Below are 20,849 nucleotides of genomic sequence, written 5' to 3'. Positions count from 1 at the left end.
GGGGTCACGAATCCCGTAAACGATTAACTAGGTAATTCTGTTGTGTGCCGGGATTGTGTTTTACTCAATGAAGTTCTTCTTCATTGATTTTTTTTCTTTTTGTAGACTGACCTTGCACACTGAAGACCGGGGTTGAATGCCCGGTGGGGGTCGATTTTCGGCTATGATTGCTATGAACTAACAACATTGGTGTCTGTAAACCTTGTGAAGAGGTGGATACAGGCGATAAATGACTATGAATATACTTGTAAGTTTAGACATGTATATATATTAACTTGCTACTTCACACTTGGATTCGGATAGATTTCTTGTGAGTGTGAGTCTAGGTATCAAACTTTAATTAAAAGTAGACTTTTTTGGTGGAGATGCCAAATACACTAACCTCTCAACTTGTACCTTTTCGGTGAAGATGTCTAAAGCACCGTATCTTCAATCTACTTTGAGTTGTAATGCCAACTTTAAGTCATAGCTTAGGAGGTTTTTATACTAAGTGTGAGTCTAGGTATCAAACTTTAATTAAAAGTAGACTTTTTTGGTGGAGATGCCAAATACACTAACCTCTCAACTTGTACCTTTTTGGTGAAGATGTCTATTGTACCGTATCTTCAATCTACTTTGAGTTGCAATGCCAACTTTAAGTCATAGCTTAGGAGGTTTTTATACTTAGGTTAATTTATACTTTAAGTTTATACTTAGGTTAATTACTTCCAAGACAATTCAATTCAAGTACCTATCTCCCTAGAGATCAGAAATAGCTGTCCTGAACACAGAAATTCAAGCTATCCTGAACACAGAAATACTTCCAAGACAATTCAATTCAAGTACCTATCTCCCTAGAGATCAGAAATAGCTGTCCTGAACACAGAAATTCAAGCTATCCTGAACATCATTTCGCGTAGTTACGAAATTGATGATTTTACAATTGACGATCGACCACCAAGCAATTCTTTGCATTTTTCATAGTTTAAGATGGATCTTTTAAAATCTCTGTGATTGACCACCTAGCAATAGGTACTTTGCAATTTTCATACCTTCAGACGGATCTTTTGAAACAAAAAGTGGATCTTGATCTGAAAATAATGATTCAATATTGTTATATTTTGATGAGGTTAATTGAGTAGCGCCGTTTTGTAAACAATATATGAACATATACGTATAGTGAGCATTAAGTATTGGGTTTTGTGTGTTTGACAGGTTAAAGGGTGGTTCATAAAAGAGTGGAAAATCTCAGTCTCCTCATAATTCTTCCACAAAATCATGTAATAAAAGCCAAGACAAAAGTGTCTGAAAGGATATACGTATAGTGAGCATTAAGTATTGGGTTTTGTGTGTTTGACAGGTTAAAGGGTGGTTCATAAAAGAGTGGAAAATCTCAGTCTCCTTATAATTCTTCCACAAAATCATGCAATAAAAGCCAAGACAAAAGTGTCTGAAAGGAAAAAAACCTTCCAGCAAAACATGAACTCGATTAGAGAGAACGAAATTTTCAACCATAATATCAATTTCACTGAAACTTGGGAGAGACTAAGCATTTAAGAAAAGGCTTTCCTGAGGAATGACACATCCAATGATCATTTGGTAAAATTGTAATTTTTGTAAACATTTTCTTGACCAGTAGTTCCCTGTCCACCAAGTTCGTATCCCTTTCACTCTCTAATGACAAATGACATACAGTGTGACCCTAAGGTTTGTCCTCACTACGACTTTTGGTTTTGCCTTTTTGGGTTATGCCCAAGACAAACCTTTTGACCCCCTAGTCAAAAGCATTGAAAAATTCATCATCTTATGGTCAAAACAGTAGTGTATCGATGAGTTATGGTCAGAATATAGTGTATCGAACATACAGTTATCTAAGACATAGGTAGTTAATTACGTAAGTAAAATGTGGCTCCCGGCTGATATTGGAATTAAATTTTGGCCTAGCTTCATAAAAGGCTGGGCACCCTAAAAAAATCAAAAAGAATTGTTTCAGATAGGTACTAGTTTTAGATCAGAAAATAAAAGGAAATAACAATTAAGTACCAAGTGTAACAACACGAAAAAGACTGCTAAAATTGATAGTAGCCTGGAATGCCATCAGTAGTTGGAGAAGAAACAAATTGTTAATGAGCTAGGCATGGCGTAATTGGAAAGCCTAGTATTTCACACAAGGTATGCTATTTAATGAAGCAAAATGCTTGCATTTGATAAGAAATCCACTAATAAGGTACCTATTTGCTTACAAATCTTACAATGTAAACACAAACATTAATATTTTGCTGACAAATACCTATAATAAACAATTCAGTGATGAATGAATGGTTTTTGTTTTATTTTGGCTCTCATCCTGGCAGTATAAACAGGTTAGATGTATCGTGTAACCTATCGTAAGTAAAGAACCCTTTTTTGTCCCCAAAGATTCAGCAGACATCACATTAAAAATGCAAAATATGCTCAACATTCAGTAGATACGTATATTTTTCAGTCTATCGGAGTACGTTCTTTTTTTCCACATAACTCATTTGGGAATTCTGAAAAAACATGTATCCAACATATTTCTATGTAAATATATTGCTGGTGCTTTAATTTTAGTAAAAACATACGTACATAGGTAGAAAGTCGTATATATTTACACCGCGATAGAGGTACATACCTATCTAGAAAACTCCATCGATTAGATCTGGGATAGCTTTTTCTGAAAATGTACGGAAAAAAAACCCAAGGGAAAAGAGAGAAAAACAGAAACGCCCACTATGGAAGGGAAAAATAGGGACACAGTTTGGATCGTTGTATCGAATCTCCAGGGCACTGTTTATTTCTGTTGCCATGGTAACCATACCAGTAAAAACAATGTTTTGTGCTCAACATTCAGTAGATACGTATATTTTTCAGTCTATCGGAGTACGTTCTTTTTTTCCACATAACTCATTTGGGAATTCTGAAAAACATGTATCCAACACATTTCTATGTAAATATATTGCTGGTGCTTTAATTTTAGTAAAAACATACGTACATAGGTAGAAAGTCATATATATTTTCACCGCGATAGAGGTACATACCTATCTAGAAAACTCCATCGATTAGATCTGGGATAGCTTTTTCTGAAAATGTACGGAAAAAAAACCCAAGGGAAAAGAGAGAAAAACAGAAACGCCCACTATGGAAGGGAAAAATAGGGACACAGTTTGGATCGTTGTATCGAATCTCCAGGGCACTGTTTATTTCTGTTGCCATGGTAACCATACCAGTAAAAACAATGTTTTGGCGTTTGCGCTTATATCCTTCTCAAAAGCTCCCCCCTCTGCCTTTTCTTTGGGTAAAGGTTTGTTTCTGCATATCAATGTTTTGGCGTTTGCGCTTATATCCTTCTCAAAAGCTCCCCCCTCTGCCTTTTCTTTGGGTAAAGGTTTGTTTCTGCATATTTTTCCTATGTTGTCATAAAACGAGGAAAGTTTTGGAGTTTCTTCTCTCCCTGAACTTTCATTTTAGTTCAATACACACAGAAGTTTTAACTTTACCTCGTGTATCATTAGCGGATGAATGGCTTTCAATGATGTGCTAAGGGTCGTAGAAAAGGATTGTGCTCACTAACGGGACCTTTTCCTTGGTATCCTTTGACAGTGATACTGTCAGAGTGTGATAGTAAGGGCCTAGCCTTAGTATCATGCTTTAGGCCAGTTAATATACCTACAATCAGCACAAAGATTATAATGTCCAAGATACATTCATATTCATGTTTAAGGTACCCTTTATACTCAGTCCAGGGTCAGTGGATAGTGGACACCACTTCATAATTATCATACCCACTACACCCCCAGTTGTATTCGTTATTTATTTGCATGAGTAAATATGAAGTCATGGGTACGACAAACTTCGCTGCAACTTTTACTCGTAGCTCAAATATTTACTTTGATATTCACACCAACTGACTAGCGAGCTTCAAAAGAAACACTCTGAAGTTTGCATGGTTCTCGAATCTACGTAAATAAGGCGTAACTTTTTCACAAAGGCTAATATGTGAGACCCATTTCATTATGCAAGAGATCTAGTTCCGAGCTTCCTGATATAAAGTTCCAGAACTTGGTCACTCGATTGGGATTCTGGCACTCTAGTTTTTTTTATCAGTGTAAATTTTTGGTGAGATAAACCCACTTGTTTTTTGAAGATTTCAATGGAAATATACACATCGATATTTACTCGTACGTACCTATATCTCACAAAAATATTTTTTTTTTTTTAGGCGAATAGCTTTTTATTGACAGTTTAAGTCAAAGTTTTGTTTTAAAGCTTTCAAGCTCGTAACTGACACAGAGTGGTGTCTCAAGTTTACGAAAAAGAGAAGAAACTTTCATATAGGCTTCAGTATAATAGCTGTGGGCTGTGTAAAGGCAGTGGGTAGTGATATAGTAATATCTGTACACTGTGTTGTTTATACCCTATCGTTTACTGTGTAGATCAAATTTTAGGAAACTTCATTATTCATTAGTACCTATTATATGTATCTATTATATATTATATTATATGTATCTATAATTATTCTAAGTACCTAATAGGGTTAGGTACTTTTATATCTATCCTGAAGACATTCAAGAGCCATGATATACATTTTGGCTAATACCAATGGAGGAAATCCATATGAATGAGGAGATGATTGCAAAAACCATGGATCGACTAGATAGCGAGTGCCCCAATGGCTGACATATGGAATGAATGGGTTTTTGGTAGTAAAATACATTACGGTATACGAGTACTTAAATCTTCTAAAAGTGTGAAGCTTTAGAATGTCAATATGTCACCTAATACTTAACTATGTCTCGTCTAAAGCTTGCCCAATTTAGTGAAAATTTTGCAGGCATTAAAAAATCCTACGTTTCGACTTTCGAGCGAACAGATTTGGCCGGTGGTCTTTTTGAACAATGAAATATCCTGAAAAATTGTCCCTGCCATACCTATTAGGTTTGCTCCAAAGATCAGTTGGACCACGGTCACTACTACAATTTTCGTCTAAAGCTTGCCCAATTTAGTGAAAATTTTGCAGGCATTAAAAAATCCTACGTTTCGACTTTCGAGCGAACAGATTTGGAACAATTTTCCAATAATTTTGTGTGAGATCTTTTTTCTATTTGAACTGCTTAAACTTTACTATCTGAAATTAGGTGTAACTTGCGTCAATGAAGACCTACATACTAAATTTATGTAGGTGCCTTCTACAAATAGCACAATTTTCCAATAATTTTGTGTGAGATCTTTTTTCTATTTGAACTGCTTAAACTTTACTATCTGAAATTAGGTGTAACTTGCGTCAAAGAAGACCTACATACTAAATTTATGTAGGTGCCTTCTACAAAATGGTATAATTTAATAGTTGTTTTATGTTCAGAATAGGATACCAAGGTATTCCAGAATAGCAGACACTTATACGTGAAATTATAGTAAAACTCTTTACATCGGCCCTGCTCGTAAATCTATACTGTTAAGCTCATACACAGTTTTAGGCTCATTTCTCAAATATGTATATGATTGTATCCATTAGTTTACTTAACTTTTGATTTAAGAACACTATGGAATATGAGATTCTCGAATTGAAACAAAACCAGATCTGATATTTACGATTATCATTTTCAAATTTGTATTTTGTGAAGCTCGGAGGATTTTCAGAATTAGAGTATTCGTATTAATAGCGCCACAGGTCATTTCTATTTGGTTTATGGTTCACATAGTATTATAGTGCTAAATTGGATCACTTTATGTTATCCCCTTATCACCCTTTAGAACAGAGGTCTACTCAGGTTCTTCAGAAAATCATATGAAAATACTACTCTTGGAAAGAAGGTAATATACAGCATACATCTTTCTTCATTAAATTTGATTTTCTTAAATTTATAAAATGACACATCCACTAAAAAAAGCTTGTTCAATATTGAGATACAACTTGAGTCTAATTCAGCCATTACTTCAAGATTAAATATAAACACATCACCATATGCACAAGTTGTGTAACTTTTACAGTAACTACTATGCAAGGTTAAGGTAGTCCTCTTATATCTTGGTTCTAGTTTTAAAGTCTAAATTTAAAGTAGCTAAACAAGCAAAACTACTATGAATATGCATAATGCATAGAGCACATTGCAATAGTAAATCTAGGCGTAACCTGTATCAAAAACTTGAAGCCCTAATGACAAGTTTGGAATTAATAAGCTTATAACCTATTATTAAAACTTTATTCAGATGTTAAACTTAAACAAACATCATAGTTTACCTACGTAAGAGTCTACATCTATTTAGTCAGTATTTTTTTCTCATGTTTCGGATGAAACGAGCAAAGTTAGGCACAAAATTTCGAATTACATATACTCGTATCTAGTAATCGTGGTCCACATACAGTAAATTACATAACGTATAACTGTACATTGTTTAGATTACTCAGTTTTTCATAGCGACTACATAGAGTACTAGAGGCTAGAGGTACCTACTAAGTATTTTCAATCATTCAATGAGAATAAAATCCATTTTTGCATTCAGAGTTTAGGTCATAGTTTAGTAGTTCCTTTGAAAATAGGTAAAGTCCCTTTAAAAACCTTCGGTAACGAAACATTTCAAATAGGTGTACCTTCCCAACTATCGAAAATTTCACAAGCCCCTTTCTAAACCGCGTATTAAATTCATTTTCCAAAGATCACTGATGGGACTGAGAGTTAATAATGAAAAAGTGGATCTTGATCTGAAAATAATGATTCAATATTGTTATATTTTGATGAGGTTAATTGAGTAGCGCCGTTTTGTAAACATTAATTCTTTCTCATCGTGTTTTGAACTTTAGGAGATCACTAGAAAAGGTCCCCCAGTTCCCGTTCTAATAGAGAGGAAGTGTCTTTTGTAGTTCAGTGAATATCACACTAGGCTTGAACCGTGAAGGTCTCACGTTCGATTCTCGGTTGCGCCGAGGTTCTTTTTGTCCTATTATGTACTTGAATTTTAGTAATTGCATTCAGGAAATGACCAGCTTTGTGCAGACAATTGAGTAGCAACCAGTGGCACTCTTACCACAAGAAAAAATTTCTATCAAAAATCAAAGAAAAGACTACAGGAAGCTCTATCTTTTAGAGCACAAGACGTCATTTTTTGAGGAAAAAGTACTCTGGAAGTCCAAAGTCTCGTTCCACATAAGCGTCTCTTAATCGTACAATTCTTGTCATTTTCTTCATCGTATGTAATATACAGTTGTATAGTTCCACCAATCGATTCCACTTAAAAATTTAAACGGTATGACGCTTAATATTTTGTAATGACGAAAATGACCAGCGAGAAAAGGTTCTATTCATATTGGGCATTATTCAAAAAGACACACCCTAAATACATAATTTAAGTATTAGATAATCTACATATATAAAAAATAGAAAGTAACATGTGTTTGTACTTATTAGGTGTAGACTATCGTATGAATCAATGGGAGTACAATATTCACCATTTCTTTATTTATGACATTTATAGCTTTGAAAAAATGAGCATAAAATATGACAACAGCATACACTGTACTGTTGAAAAGGAAAACTACCACCTACTTGCTGTCAAGAAATTAGCTCTTGTTGAGACTGGGCTGTCTTGTAATTCTGTTGTAAAATAATTCCTCTTTTTGCTGACCGTATTCGCCACTCCTATTCCGCCAAATAGTTCTCATTTGGTTAATGATGATTGACATAAGTTTCCTCGGACTATCTAGTCATGGCCGACACTATAAACCAAAATAAATTAATCAAAAGCAAGTTACACTATTGTTGATTTACTGTGGAACGGCGATAGCAAACTGTTCGTGATGTAAACTCGGTTTAAGATTTTTCTATAATCTATTAGCGATAAATCATACGGACATGGTTCGATGTAAAAGGAAATTAAGGAAAGGATTGACCGCACACGTTCCTAGCTTAAACAATGTACGTTTGAATAATAAACCATTTAAAAACCCCTTGGAAAAACAGAAAGAAAGGATGTTTTGAGAGCATTACAGGACTACCTAATGGAGCGGGAATATATGTTTTGATTACAATAAGTGTGGGAGCTCTTTTCTATATAGAATCTTGATCGGCGCTTGGTGATCCAAAATTAATTCCCAGTGCTCACTTAAGAATCCAATTTTCGCTTACTCGCTTAGCAAAACTGGGCTAGGTTCACAGAGCTATACCATTTATTACACCTACTACCAAGGTACGTAAGCTGATTACCTATTTTCGTTCAAACCAATTTGTCCTCTTTTCTTGACACCAATATTTACCAAACATACTTTCAACACCATTGCATCTTCCATCACAGCTGTGTTGAAAACAAAGGGTTTTGTGAACACAAGCGTGCTAGCTTTTCATAAATCATACAACTAGAATGATTGTTGCATTAAGTATATGCTCTGTTAATTACATTATGCCATTAAAACTGAGTTCCCTGCGGTATGCGAGTTGTCATCAGATAGGTACCTACCTATACCTAGGTATATTTGAGTACCATAATTATACCTAGGTACCCAATTTCATTCCTCCGGAAAACACTTGTTTGCTTACGTTGCTTCAAATTGTTGACGATGTTTGTTACACAATTAGATAAAGTAAAAAATGGGAAGGTCCTTGTTACCAAATGTTAATATTTGATTGCTTGAAAATTTATGTTTGGTACAAGTGATTCGTTCAGTTTACACAGGGATCAATCAAATTAATCCAGAATTTCAATTATATTAACAGTTAAGACATGAGTGTAAGGGATATAAGAGATAATGTCATTTGTTTTATCATCAGTTACATCACGAGGTTCACTGAGATTTGAGATGTCTACGCCGTCAAAAGCACCTTGAATTATGTGGGTTATACCTATTTTCTTGTAGGTAATAATTAACGTGTGTGCAGATTTCCTACAAATTACTCACGAAACAACTTGAAAACAGAACCAATAGGTTCTTCCAGATTGCGTGGCCCTGTAAGCCTCGTGTGTGCAGATTTCCTACAAATTACTCACGAAGCAACTTGAAAACAGAACCAATAGGTTCTTCCAGATTGCGTGGCCCTGTAAGCCCCAATGTCCACAGATCACGTCACGTGACGTCATTGATTTCGCCAGATATGTGACGTCATTATTTTGTTCTCTCACAGCTGATAAATCCGGCCTAGGTCAGGGTAGCGTGCGGAGAGAACTTGTCATTTTATCACACTGGATGATTAGCTTTCAAAAAACACATAGCATCGCACTTGGTTTCCTCATGGTGATTTATCACGCAAAGTTTTGCCCCGCTACCTTCAAGTTCGTGTCTTATACACGCGGCGTGTTAGGAAACAGATCAGTATGAGGTATTCACCACGCAAAGTTTTGCCCCGCTACCTTCAAGTTCGTGTCTTATACACGCGGCGTGTTAGGAAACAGATCAGTATGAGGTATTCACCCTGTCCGTTGTTCAGTTTTGCTAAGCGAGTAAGCGAAAATTGGATTCTTAAGTGAGCACTGGGAATTAATTTTGGATCACCAAGCGCCGATCAAGATTCTATATAGAAAAATCTTAAACCGACATTACACCACAAACAGTTTGCTATCGCCGTTCCACAGTAAATCAACAATAGTGTAACTTGCTTTTGATTAATTTATTTTGGTTTATACTGTCGGCCATGACCAGAATATAGTCCGAGGACACTTATGTCAATCATCATTAACCAAATGATAACTATTTGGCGGAATAGGAGTGGCGAATATGGTCAGCAAAAAGAGGAATTATTTTACAACAGAATTACAAAACAGCCCAGTCTCAACAAGAGCTAATTTCTTGACAGCAAGTAGGTGGTAGTTTTCCTTTTCAACAGTACAGTGTATGCTGTTGTCATATTTTATGCTCATTTTTTCAAAGCTATAAATGTCATAAATAAAGAAATGGTAAATATTGTACTCCCATTGATTCATACGATAGTCTACACCTAATAAGTACAAACACATGTTACTTTCTATTTTTTATATATGTAGATTATCTAATACTTAAATTATGTATTTAGGGTGTGTCTTTTTGAATAATGCCCAATATGAATAGAACCTTTTCTCGCTGGTCATTTTCGTCATTACAAAATATTAAGCGTCATACCGTTTAAATTTTTAAGTGGAATCGATTGGTGGAACTATACAACTGTATATTACATACGATGAAGAAAATGACAAGAATTGTACGATTAAGAGACGCTTAAATATTTTTTTTACTTTCTAGGGAACCAACAGATTGATACTAATGAGGAAGTAATGGAATTGGCTTCAAATTTTAAGGAGTTTATTGGGAGCTCCAAATGCAAACGGGCAACCCTGTATTATTGAGGTACAAGTCACTTATTTGTCTATTAGCGATAAATCATACGGACATGGTTCGATGTAAAAGGAAATTAAGGAAAGGATTGACCGCACACGTTCCTAGCTTAAACAATCGTAACACAAACATATGAGGCTCAAGTGTGAGGAATATTAAAGAAACTCTGATTAGGTTCGGACATATATTATTAGTGACTTAGGTAGGTACAGTTTCCATTGGCTCTTGGGTGAAGATTCTATCTTGGCTACCCTAGAACTTTACTGTTAGTTTTCTACCTTTATTGGAGTTAGCTTGGATAGCTACATTTCTGAGAAAATCAATTTCATGTTTCTGAAAAAAATCGATTTGTCCTCAATCCAAATTTTGAAGGAACTTCAAATGTTTGCGTCAACAAAGAGCAAAATAAAATGACAAAGAAGAAACTAAATTGGAACTACTTGATTTTCTCTTTCTCTCTCTCTCTCCGAGTGGAAAGCTCGGAGAGGATTAGCAATGTAAAACATTACTCCGAGCTTGTATGGTCGGAAAAACTTCGGAAAACTTTTTATTCAATTAGGATTAGTGAGATCCTATTACCTAACATCGATTTATCTTGGTACACCTACTACATAGAATATCCCTAAAGTATTCACTTTGTGCCTGTTATCCACATCAAAATTTCTCTTCATCAGTTCATCTTGCTACGGGAATCAGCGTACAAAGTGTCAGTGGCTTCCGGTACCGCCAAAATCAGTTATCAGGTGAACCAGTTCTTAAGGTATATTTGAGTACCATAATTATACCTAGGTACCCAATTTCATTCCTCCGGAAAACACTTGTTTGCTTACGTTGCTTCAAATTGTTAACGATGTTTGTTACACAATTAGATAAAGTAAAAAATGGGAAGGTAGATGTATTTATTATTTTTATTTAGCGCCACAATCGTATCATCTGGCACAAGAATTGCTAAATTTTAATATTTAATTGCTTGAAAATTTATGTTTGGTACAAATGATTCGTTCAGTTTACACAGCGATCAATCCAATGAATCCCGAATGTCAATTATACATATTAAGACATGAGTGTAAGGGATATTAGAGATAACGTCATTTATTCTATCATCAGTTACATCACGAGGTTCACTGAGATTTGAGATGTCTACGTCGTCAAAAGCACCTTGAAGTATGTATAGGTACCTACCTGTATTCTTGTAATAATTATGTATGTAGGTATCTACCTATAATGTTGTAAGGTGACATTGTAGGCACCTAGTAAGTTCTTGACTTAGGTACTCAAGATCATAAATAGATACTTAATAGCAATTATATTACTTTTTATTTATTTTCAAACTGTTATGAAAATCATAATTTTAAAGAAGAATCTCATTACCACCTACAGACACCAGACACTTGGTGAGTATCTTTTGCATCAACTTCCAGTGGAGGAAAAAACCAACATGAGAAAAAACTCAAAGAAATTGAACCACAATATAGACACAAGAGGTATTTTCTTTCTAATTATTATTATCTCTTATAAAAAGCTCATTAAAAATGCTGAGACCAATAAATAAGTCATCATATCGTTAGAGTTGAAACAATAAATACCAATGGGTGGTCAAAAACTTGTACAGCACTAATTTAGCTCCGCGTGGTGGATTGGAGATATACCAAGGAGTTCTTGATGTGAATGTGAATGAAACCATTCTGGTACCTCTGATCTCTCTACTCACAAGCTCACACGGCAAGACAGTTTAATATTGGGTTTCATGAGGTCTGTCTGAGCCTGAATCCAACCTGTCCTTTATATCTTGTGTCAGGGCCGGTGGTCTTTTTGAACAATGAAATATCCTGAAAAATTGTCCCTGCCATACCTATTAGGTTTGCTCCAAAGATCAGTTGGACCACGGACCACGGTCACTACAGCACGAAAATTAATTTTCGAAGTAGGTACTACACACTATAAATTTTACGATATGTTTTCCTTCTGGTATTTGAGCTAGTGGGCAGAGGAGGAAATGAACGTCCCAGTAGTTCCCTGTCCACCAAGTTCGTATCCCTTTCACTCTCTAATGACAAATGACATACAGTGTGACCCTAAGGTTTGTCCTCACTGTGGCTTTTGGTTTTGCCTTTTGGATGATGCCCAAGACAAACCTTTTGACTCCCTTGTCAAAAGCGTTGAAAAAGTCATCATCTTATGATCAAAACAGTGTATCGATAAGTTTGGTCAGAATAGTGTATCGAACTTACAGTTATCTAAGACATAGTTAATTACGTAAGTACAATGTGGCTCCCGGCTGATATTGGAATTAAATTTTGGCCTAGCTTCATAAAAGGCTGGGCACCCTAAAAAATCACAAAGAATTGTTTCAGATAGGTATTAGTTTTAGATCAGAAAATAAAAGGAAATAACGATTAAGTACCAAGTGTAACAACACGAAAAAGACTGCTAAAATTGATAGTAGCCTGGAATGCCATCAGTAGTTGGAGAAGAAACAAATTGTTAATGAGCTAGGCATGGCGTAATTGGAAAGCCTAGTATTTCACACAAGGTATGCTATTTAATGAAGCAAAATGCTTGCATTTGATAAGAAATCCACTAATAAGGTACCTATTTGCTTACAAATCTTACAATGTAAACACAAACATATTATGAGGCTCAAGTGTGAGGAATATTGAAGAAACTCTGATTAGGTTCGGACATATATTATTAGTGACTTAGGTAGGTACAGTTTCCATTGGCTCTTGGGTGAAGATTCTATCTTGGCTACCCTAGAACTTTACTGTTAGTTTTCTACCTTTATTGGAGTTAGCTTGGATAGCTACATTTCTGAGAAAATCAATTTCATGTTTCTGAAAAAAATCGATTTGTCCTCAATCCAAATTTTGAAGGAACTTCAAATGTTTGCGTCAACAAAGAGCAAAATAAAATGACAAAGAAGAAACTAAATTGGAACTACTTGATTTTCTCTTTCTCTCTCTCTCTCCGAGTGGAAAGCTCGGAGAGGATTAGCAATGTAAAACATTACTCCCAGCTTGTATGGTCGGAAAAACTTCGGAAAACTTTTTATTCAATTAGGATTAGTGAGATCCTATTACCTAACATCGATTTATCTTGGTACACCTACTACATAGAATATCCCTAAAGTATTCACTTTGTGCCTGTTATCCACATCAAAATTTCTCTTCATCAGTTCATCTTGCTACGGGAATCAGCGTACAAAGTGTCAGTGGCTTCCGGTACCGCCAAAATCAGTTATCAGGTGAACCAGTTCTTATTCTGACAAAAAACCGGGTATAAAGAACACCAGCAGCACACAACACTGATCTCTTAGGGATACTTCATAAATTTATTTCGATAATGTACCGGACTCTTTCCGTGTCCGGTTAATAATGTCATGTACTAATTTTGAGGTTATTAATTTTTCCAAGAAAAGATAAAACTAATGAAATTTGTTCCAGTTCTTATTCTGACAAAAAACCGGGTATAAAGAACACCAGCAGCACACAACACTGATCTCTTAGGGATACTTCATAAATTTATTTTGATAATGTACCGGACTCTTTCCGTGTCCGGTCAATAATGTCGTGTACTAATTTTGAGGTTATTAATTTTTCCAAGAAAAGATAAAACTAATGAAATTTGTCTCAAAGAGACCAAACACAAGAAAATGGTACAAACAAAATTCCAAAAAATATTTTCCTTTGTCTTACCTTGAAAGTAGCTTTTTGTACGTAGATAACTAACGGAGAGGCGTAAAATGGATAACCTATCTAATTTTGAGAGGATGTTTTGTTCAAAAGGTAATAGATTGGCTAACGTATCCAACTCGGCATTCAGTCGTTCCCGATGGCGTTTGCTAGGATTACTTTTCGTCACTCCGTCCTTTGGTGGGGGCTTCAAACTGGAAAAGAGAAAAAAAGAAAACAGTTAAATTTCAGTTTATTTGGTATGAGTGGAATAAAAACTAAATTTCCGGTTAGTTGGTGAAAATAGAGGAATAAAACATGGACACCGATTGTCATAGAATTGAAATAGCTAGAAAGGTTTTCTATAACTGTCAATGGGTTGGAAGTATAATAACCTGATCATAAAGTTATACTTAATAGAGTTACACAATTCCTATACCTACCTACCTTCCTACCTTTTCACTAGAATAAAGAAAAATAGTGATAGAAAAGGCTAACTTGTAAAGAGAGAAGGTTAATATGCAAATGCAAATACAAGAGTCGGTATATTGGCAAATTTGTTGGCGACAGTAAATTTATTTAACCACGTGCTGATTGGTTGAAATTCCAGAAAGATGGTCCAAGATTGAACTGCATTGAACCGTTATTGTTATTAACTGTCTATGAGAGTTTTACCTAACGAAATGACATTTGCATTTGCCATAAACTCTATGAAGTAAAGACAGGTAATAGAACTCAATATTGTTATTGAAAGTATTGTTGGTATTTTTGTAGCTAATCAGAATACAATTATAGTAGAAACTGTTCGCGTTGCTATGGCATCCATAAAAAAAGCTAATAACATGCATAAGTTTATTTGCGTCCAGAAATTAAATTAGCCTAAATAATAAAATTATTTAAAGAACTACTTTAACTATCCAATAAAAATACTTAACAAAGTTATAAAATCATAAAGAACACCGAATAAACAATAATAGACTTTTTGAGGAATAAAATATGCGGCTTTGGTAGCGGGATAAACTTTTGCCTACAATAATTTAATGTTTAAAATACTTGAATTCGGAAAGCTGTTCCTGATAAGTTTTCTAAATTGGTAGCGGGATAAACTTTTGCCTACAATAATTTAATGTTTAAAATACTTGAATTCGGAAAGCTGTTCCTGATAAGTTTTCTAAATTCCTGATTTAAGAAAGCAATCACCTAACCTAGTGATATGTAGACTCATCATAAACCTGTATCAAAAATGTTACCAAAGGAATCAAAGGATAGGTAGGTCTTTTGAAAGGTCTTTTGAAAGGGACTGTTTTTAAATTATCTTAGCCTGAGCCGTCTTTTATTTCCATTTTTTATTTAATTCTTCCTATTTTTAAAGAAAAAAATTGTAGAAATGTCTAAAGAGTTATATTATGATCAATAAACTGCAGGTGGTAAGCATACTCCTAATATAAACTTCGCTTGGCTCGAAATCTCTTCAGTTCTACACAAATTGGGAAAATTGCTGGTTCCTAGAGCTATTTTCCAATGAGAATAAATTTTCGTGTTGGAAATTAAGCTAAGGGAAATTTTTCGGTACCTATTTTTTTTTTTTATTTTTTTTTTTTATTTTTTTAATACACATATTCACACTCAGAAGTTCTAGAGAACTATCTGAAACAACTTAGGGAGGAAAAAAATAAATAAGGGACCTAAATATCTACTGATCTGGAACAAAGAAAAATAAATAAATATCAACTAGGTAAGTTGAAATACCAGGCTGAAAAAACAGGAATGTTAATGTGAAAATGGGAGTACTAACAACTGTTTCACATGTGTTTTTACTCCTAAATATAAACCATGGGATGAGAATTTGGAAAGTGTTTGTCATTCTTAGCATCTGAAATAAGGGACCTAAATATCTACTGATCTGGAACAAAGAAAAATAAATAAATATCAACTAGGTAAGTTGAAATACCAGGCTGAAAAAAACAGGAATGTTAATGTGAAAATGGGAGTACTAACAACTGTTTCACATGTGTTTTTCCTCCTAAATATAAACCATGGGATGAGAATTTGGAAAGTGTTTGTCATTCTTAGCATCTAGTTTTGTATCCTAGCGAAAAGTCAAGTTGATAATTTTACTATCAGGAAGAAAAATGAGATACAGGGATAAAATTTTCACAATACTTGTACATCTTCATACGATAATTTATCCCGAAACTCCCCAATTAGGAATATACTGAGGACATTATGGACAGTAGTATTTCATTTATTTATTGTGTAAAAGTTATAATTTCCAAAACATCCTGGGAACCAGTAGCGAAGAGGTTACAAGCAATAATATTTATTGTACAAAATTACAATTGATTATAATACTCGTATAGATGTAACCTCTGTAACAACAGGGATCACAGCTAACTTTCAATAGTTTCAAGTTTAGATTGCTTATTAAATTCCATTTTAACAAGTTTATTAAAACCTACGAAAAAAGGAACAGCTAACTTTCAATAGTTTCAAGTTTAGATTGCTTATTAAATTCCATTTTAACAAGTTTATTAAAACCTACGAAAAAAGGAAAAAATCAGAATATTCTAGCCAGTTAGCATAAAAAATGTGTTTAGCTTCTTTTATACATGGACTATTGGAAGTGGAGTTAACACAAGAGAACATGGGTTTGTTCAGACACTTTGATTAATAAATTTACGCTAATTTTGGTGAACTTTGCTTGGATATAAGAAACAAAACCTACGAGAGATTAACAACACTGATAGACAAACAGCTAGTTTCTGAAATGGCAAACTCAAATACTAACGGGGATTACTAGTATCTCAAAAATCCCATTCATTCATTAGCTAGTTCCAGTATTCCTTAGAGTAGGTGGCAATAAATCTGGAGAAAGCAATGAAATATACCTAGGTAGGTATAATATTATCTTGATTTTTCTAGATCCATGTCCCGAGATTTTCGTACCTATTCCTCAAATGTTAAAAACAAAAACCTACATTGGTTTGTGAGAAAAAAACTGGTCATACCTCAACTCAATACAAGAAGTCAATACTCCAAGTTAAATGTTTACTCGAATTCATTTCCCATATGTTGTGAAAAAGAATCATTAATAAAATATAAACTGCTTCCAAATTAATTTCTGTCTTCAGAAGTGCTGATATTAACTCGTCTTGTTAAATTTGCTGTTGTTAAGGCAGTTTCCACATAAACTGAGGACACAATTCCTTTATCAGATAAAACCATATTCAGGCTAATATATTACGTGAAGTCCTGATCCTTTCACACACACCTACCTACTGTTTACATGAAGAAATAATTTTACTTCCTTTCCGAGATGTTTTAGAAGTTTAGTAGTCAGGTATAAATAACTTGGTGTGATCCAACATATCCGGCGTTTAAACTAAATTTGTATCGTGTTTTTTGTGCTCAAGTTTTCTTTTAATGCCTACCTATATTGAAGTTATTCAACCAATTCATGAATTACGTAGAATAAATTGTAACGAGCAAGCGAACATTAAGATAATACCTATAAAAAATTAACGCGTTTCCTAGCTCAAAGAATCATGATATAAGCGCTTTTATTAGCTATTAGCATAAAATATTCTAAGTAATAGACCTACTCGTATGATTTAAAAAAGGTTTGAACTGTATTCATTATTAATTTATTTTTCCTTTTTAGGTAAATTGTGAAAATGGAAAAGTTGAGATTTGCCTCATACTCGTACATGGTGAGGACTGACAAGCCCAAAACAACTGTAAAGCATCATTTTTCGCCCCAAGAAGGACTCTTGAGAGAAAACCAAGACAAGAAATAATTATAAATAATAGATCTATTAGAAGAGGAGAGGAAACAATGTGCAATCCGCATTTAGAATCCAAAACTTATAAAATTCTTTTTAGTCATTCATTTATTTATGTTAAATACTTTTGCCATAAATAACGTTTAAGATTTAATTGATTGTATTGGCTATTTTTTAAACAAACTAAGAAAGAAAAAAAAAAGTAAACATTATGTTTTTTTCTTCTTCTCAATAATAGTATCGTGCTAAATAATCCATTCACAGTATTCTTCTCACTGACTGGCTATTAAATTGTAATACTTTCTTTGGAACAATATTGCAGTTATCAATTTGAACTTATTTGTCTTCCAACTAGAGGAAGTCAATTTGACGAGCATTGTTTCTATTTTAAAATCTTGAAGGAACTTTATTCTGGTGTTTCTAATTGTAGTGTATGTATAATGAGGTCGAATAAGTTCATACAAAGTCATATTGTTACTCTGAAGAGAGAAAAAAATGCTTTACAGTTTAGGGTAAATTCGTTCAACTGTTAGTGTTACTGTTACCTACAGGATTTGAAAATTAGAACCAATTTCTGTCTCCTCGTCTCTCATATGGCGATTATGGTTTGGATTACGAATAAAGGTCTCTTGCTTAATATACCTCTGAGTATAACAAGTTAGAAATTTAGTCATTGATATTGTATGTTATCATTATAAAGCGATCAAGGAAAATGACTGTACAAGGTTGAAATTCGATCTCAATTACAATATAGCGTCTGTGGGCGCCTAAAACCTTAAATTAATATCTGAAATATTCTACCGATGATCTCACAGTATGTAATTATATCTTCTGAAGCATAATTATGCAATGTGGACATGTCAGAAGTTCAGAAGCTTGAATATTGTGAATTATAATTTCCAAGCCTAGTTTACGTGGGAGGCACCGAGTTCCTAACATTACACAAATACATCATCATACGAGGTGCAGGGCTGCGTTCCTGAAAGGAACTCTTTTAAAGTTGCTTTTAAAAAAGAGAAATGTTTCAATTCTAATTCCAAAATATCTTCGGCTGCAAAGCTTTCCTCATACGCCCCTGCCTTGATATTAAACTTGAAGAATACAAGTATTACTTCACTAACATTATGTATAATTGTCTTAAGGTTTACAAGTACATCATTAACCCTGCAGTGATGTAAGACTGGTAATGTCATGTATACCAGGTACAATAATTATTAGGTAGGTACATTCAAACAAAGAAAAAGTGTATGTATTTGTAGACTTATTGTAGGTTATTGAAAACGGCCATTAGGAAAGAACCTTGTAAACAAATAAATACCCAGCTATTTGACGTCCATGAGTAAACAACGTTAAAAATGACAGATCCTTTTGATTTGGAACAAAAATTGACCGGTTCCTGTTTTGACGAATTGAGGTGGTAAGATTGACAAAAATGTCTCCAGTAATAGATAGAAATTTCGGTAATGATTTACATTTCTATCGACTTGTGTTTTTGACGCTATCAACAGTTTCATGAAAGAACCAAAAAAGAATAAATTGCCTAGGTACCTACCTGTCGTTTAGAGATTTAAACATAAGAAATTAAAAATCGGTAAGTCACATTATAACCACTTGATTTCAGTTTTGAAGCATCTACATCTACAAGGACAGCTGAAATTCGATCTCAATTACAATATAGCGTCTGTGGGCGCCTAAAACCTTAAATTAATATCTGAAATATTCTACCGATGATCTCACAGTATGTAATTATATCTTCTGAAGCATAATTATGCAATGTGGACATGTCAGAAGTTCAGAAGCTTGAATATTGTGAATTATAATTTCCAAGCCTAGTTTACGTGGGAGGCACCGAGTTCCTAACTTCTACACAAGTCTGTTCGGAAGATGAAATTTATCTTTCTCAATATCAGCAATTTTTTAATCTCCGCTGTACAAGGTGGTACTGAAATTATTAGAAGCGGTTTGTTAAATCGTTGATTTCAGAGCTAAAGAAGACTCACCTTGCAGTAGGAAAGTGTGTTTTTATAGCTCAGGAAAATTCGATAGTCGAGAGAGAAACAATCAATAAATTGACGGATTGAATATCTATAGTGTCTCCTATCTTTGCTTACAATATCATTGCAAGTCCTCACTGTAATGCTACCTACCCTGTATTTTGTACGTAGGTAGCAGGATTCAACTTGAGGAACAAAAAGCTAATAAGTAAGACATCTTCGGTTGTCAACAATTTTTGAGATATCATCAAGACATCACAAGTTCGTTTCGTAATGACATTTTTGTCTACGCTTAGAGTGGGTTCACTCTTCAATTAGCTTACTTTCAGAAGACTGGGGACTGTTTTCAATGATCTGACTGATGTTCAATTCTTAAAAAAATCGTCTTTCTTAGAATTAACTTTGAATCGTGAAAAGAAAACAAGGAATGTTTTTTGTGTTTTACTTACCAATACCGTGGGTGAAGGGCAACATTTATAAACATAACAATGACATTTGGGAATTTGGAGGTTTATTTATGTCGTGTTAATGTTGAACATGACCACAGATCGATTATTTATAATTAAATCTTGAGGATTTTTATGATAACTCGAAGGAATGTAATCTGGAGGATAGTAAATACCAATACAACACCTTGCTACATCATGTCAAACCACTGTGGGTTTTACACCTTCCCTACAACCAAAATTTTTGGTTCTCTTTTGATTAGAACAAGGTGTTGATGTTCGTGGTAAATTAATGGCCTCGGAGTTAATGGTGAGAAAAATGTCACTCTACTGAACCAGTTGAAATGACATTAGAAATTCAAAAACTAATTAAGCCCAAATCTGCCCGAATATAATTGGTCAATAATGTCAATTCAGTACCCCTGTTAATTGATTTACAAACTCTGGAAACAATTTTTTGTCTTCCTCCTGTTTCATGGAACCAAATTCTCGATATAGAAATTCTGTGAACTTTCGAGTCCCCAAAGTTTCCTTCTGCTTGAACAAAAACCAGCAAATCTAGTGACTGATATCTCTGAATTGAAAATGGTAAGTATGTCTGTGTTGTAAGTTCCAAGTAATTGTTAACTGGTAGGTCAAGTTCAACAATAGACCATTGATTT

At 34.2% G+C, this 20,849-nt stretch overlaps 1 protein-coding gene across 1 annotated transcript in view; it reads right to left on the bottom strand.

Annotated features, from left to right (window-relative positions):
• The window catches only part of LOC103507474, a gene marked incomplete at its 5' end in the record, with an annotated part of 62,616 nt that overhangs the window by 25,901 nt on the left and 15,866 nt on the right, over window positions 1-20,849 (bottom strand). The window contains one exon of the mRNA XM_017443344.2: window positions 13,990-14,180. Coding sequence (XP_017298833.2) covers window positions 13,990-14,180 — 191 coding nt within the window. The remainder of the gene's footprint in view (window positions 1-13,989; window positions 14,181-20,849) is intronic.

The sequence above is a fragment of the Diaphorina citri genome, unplaced genomic scaffold (assembly GCF_000475195.1).
Source record: "Diaphorina citri unplaced genomic scaffold, Diaci psyllid genome assembly version 1.1 scaffold316, whole genome shotgun sequence".
NCBI classification, from domain to species: domain Eukaryota; kingdom Metazoa; phylum Arthropoda; class Insecta; order Hemiptera; family Psyllidae; genus Diaphorina; species Diaphorina citri.
Note: the sequence above shows the minus strand (reverse complement) of the source record. Positions and strands in the feature narration are given on the sequence as shown.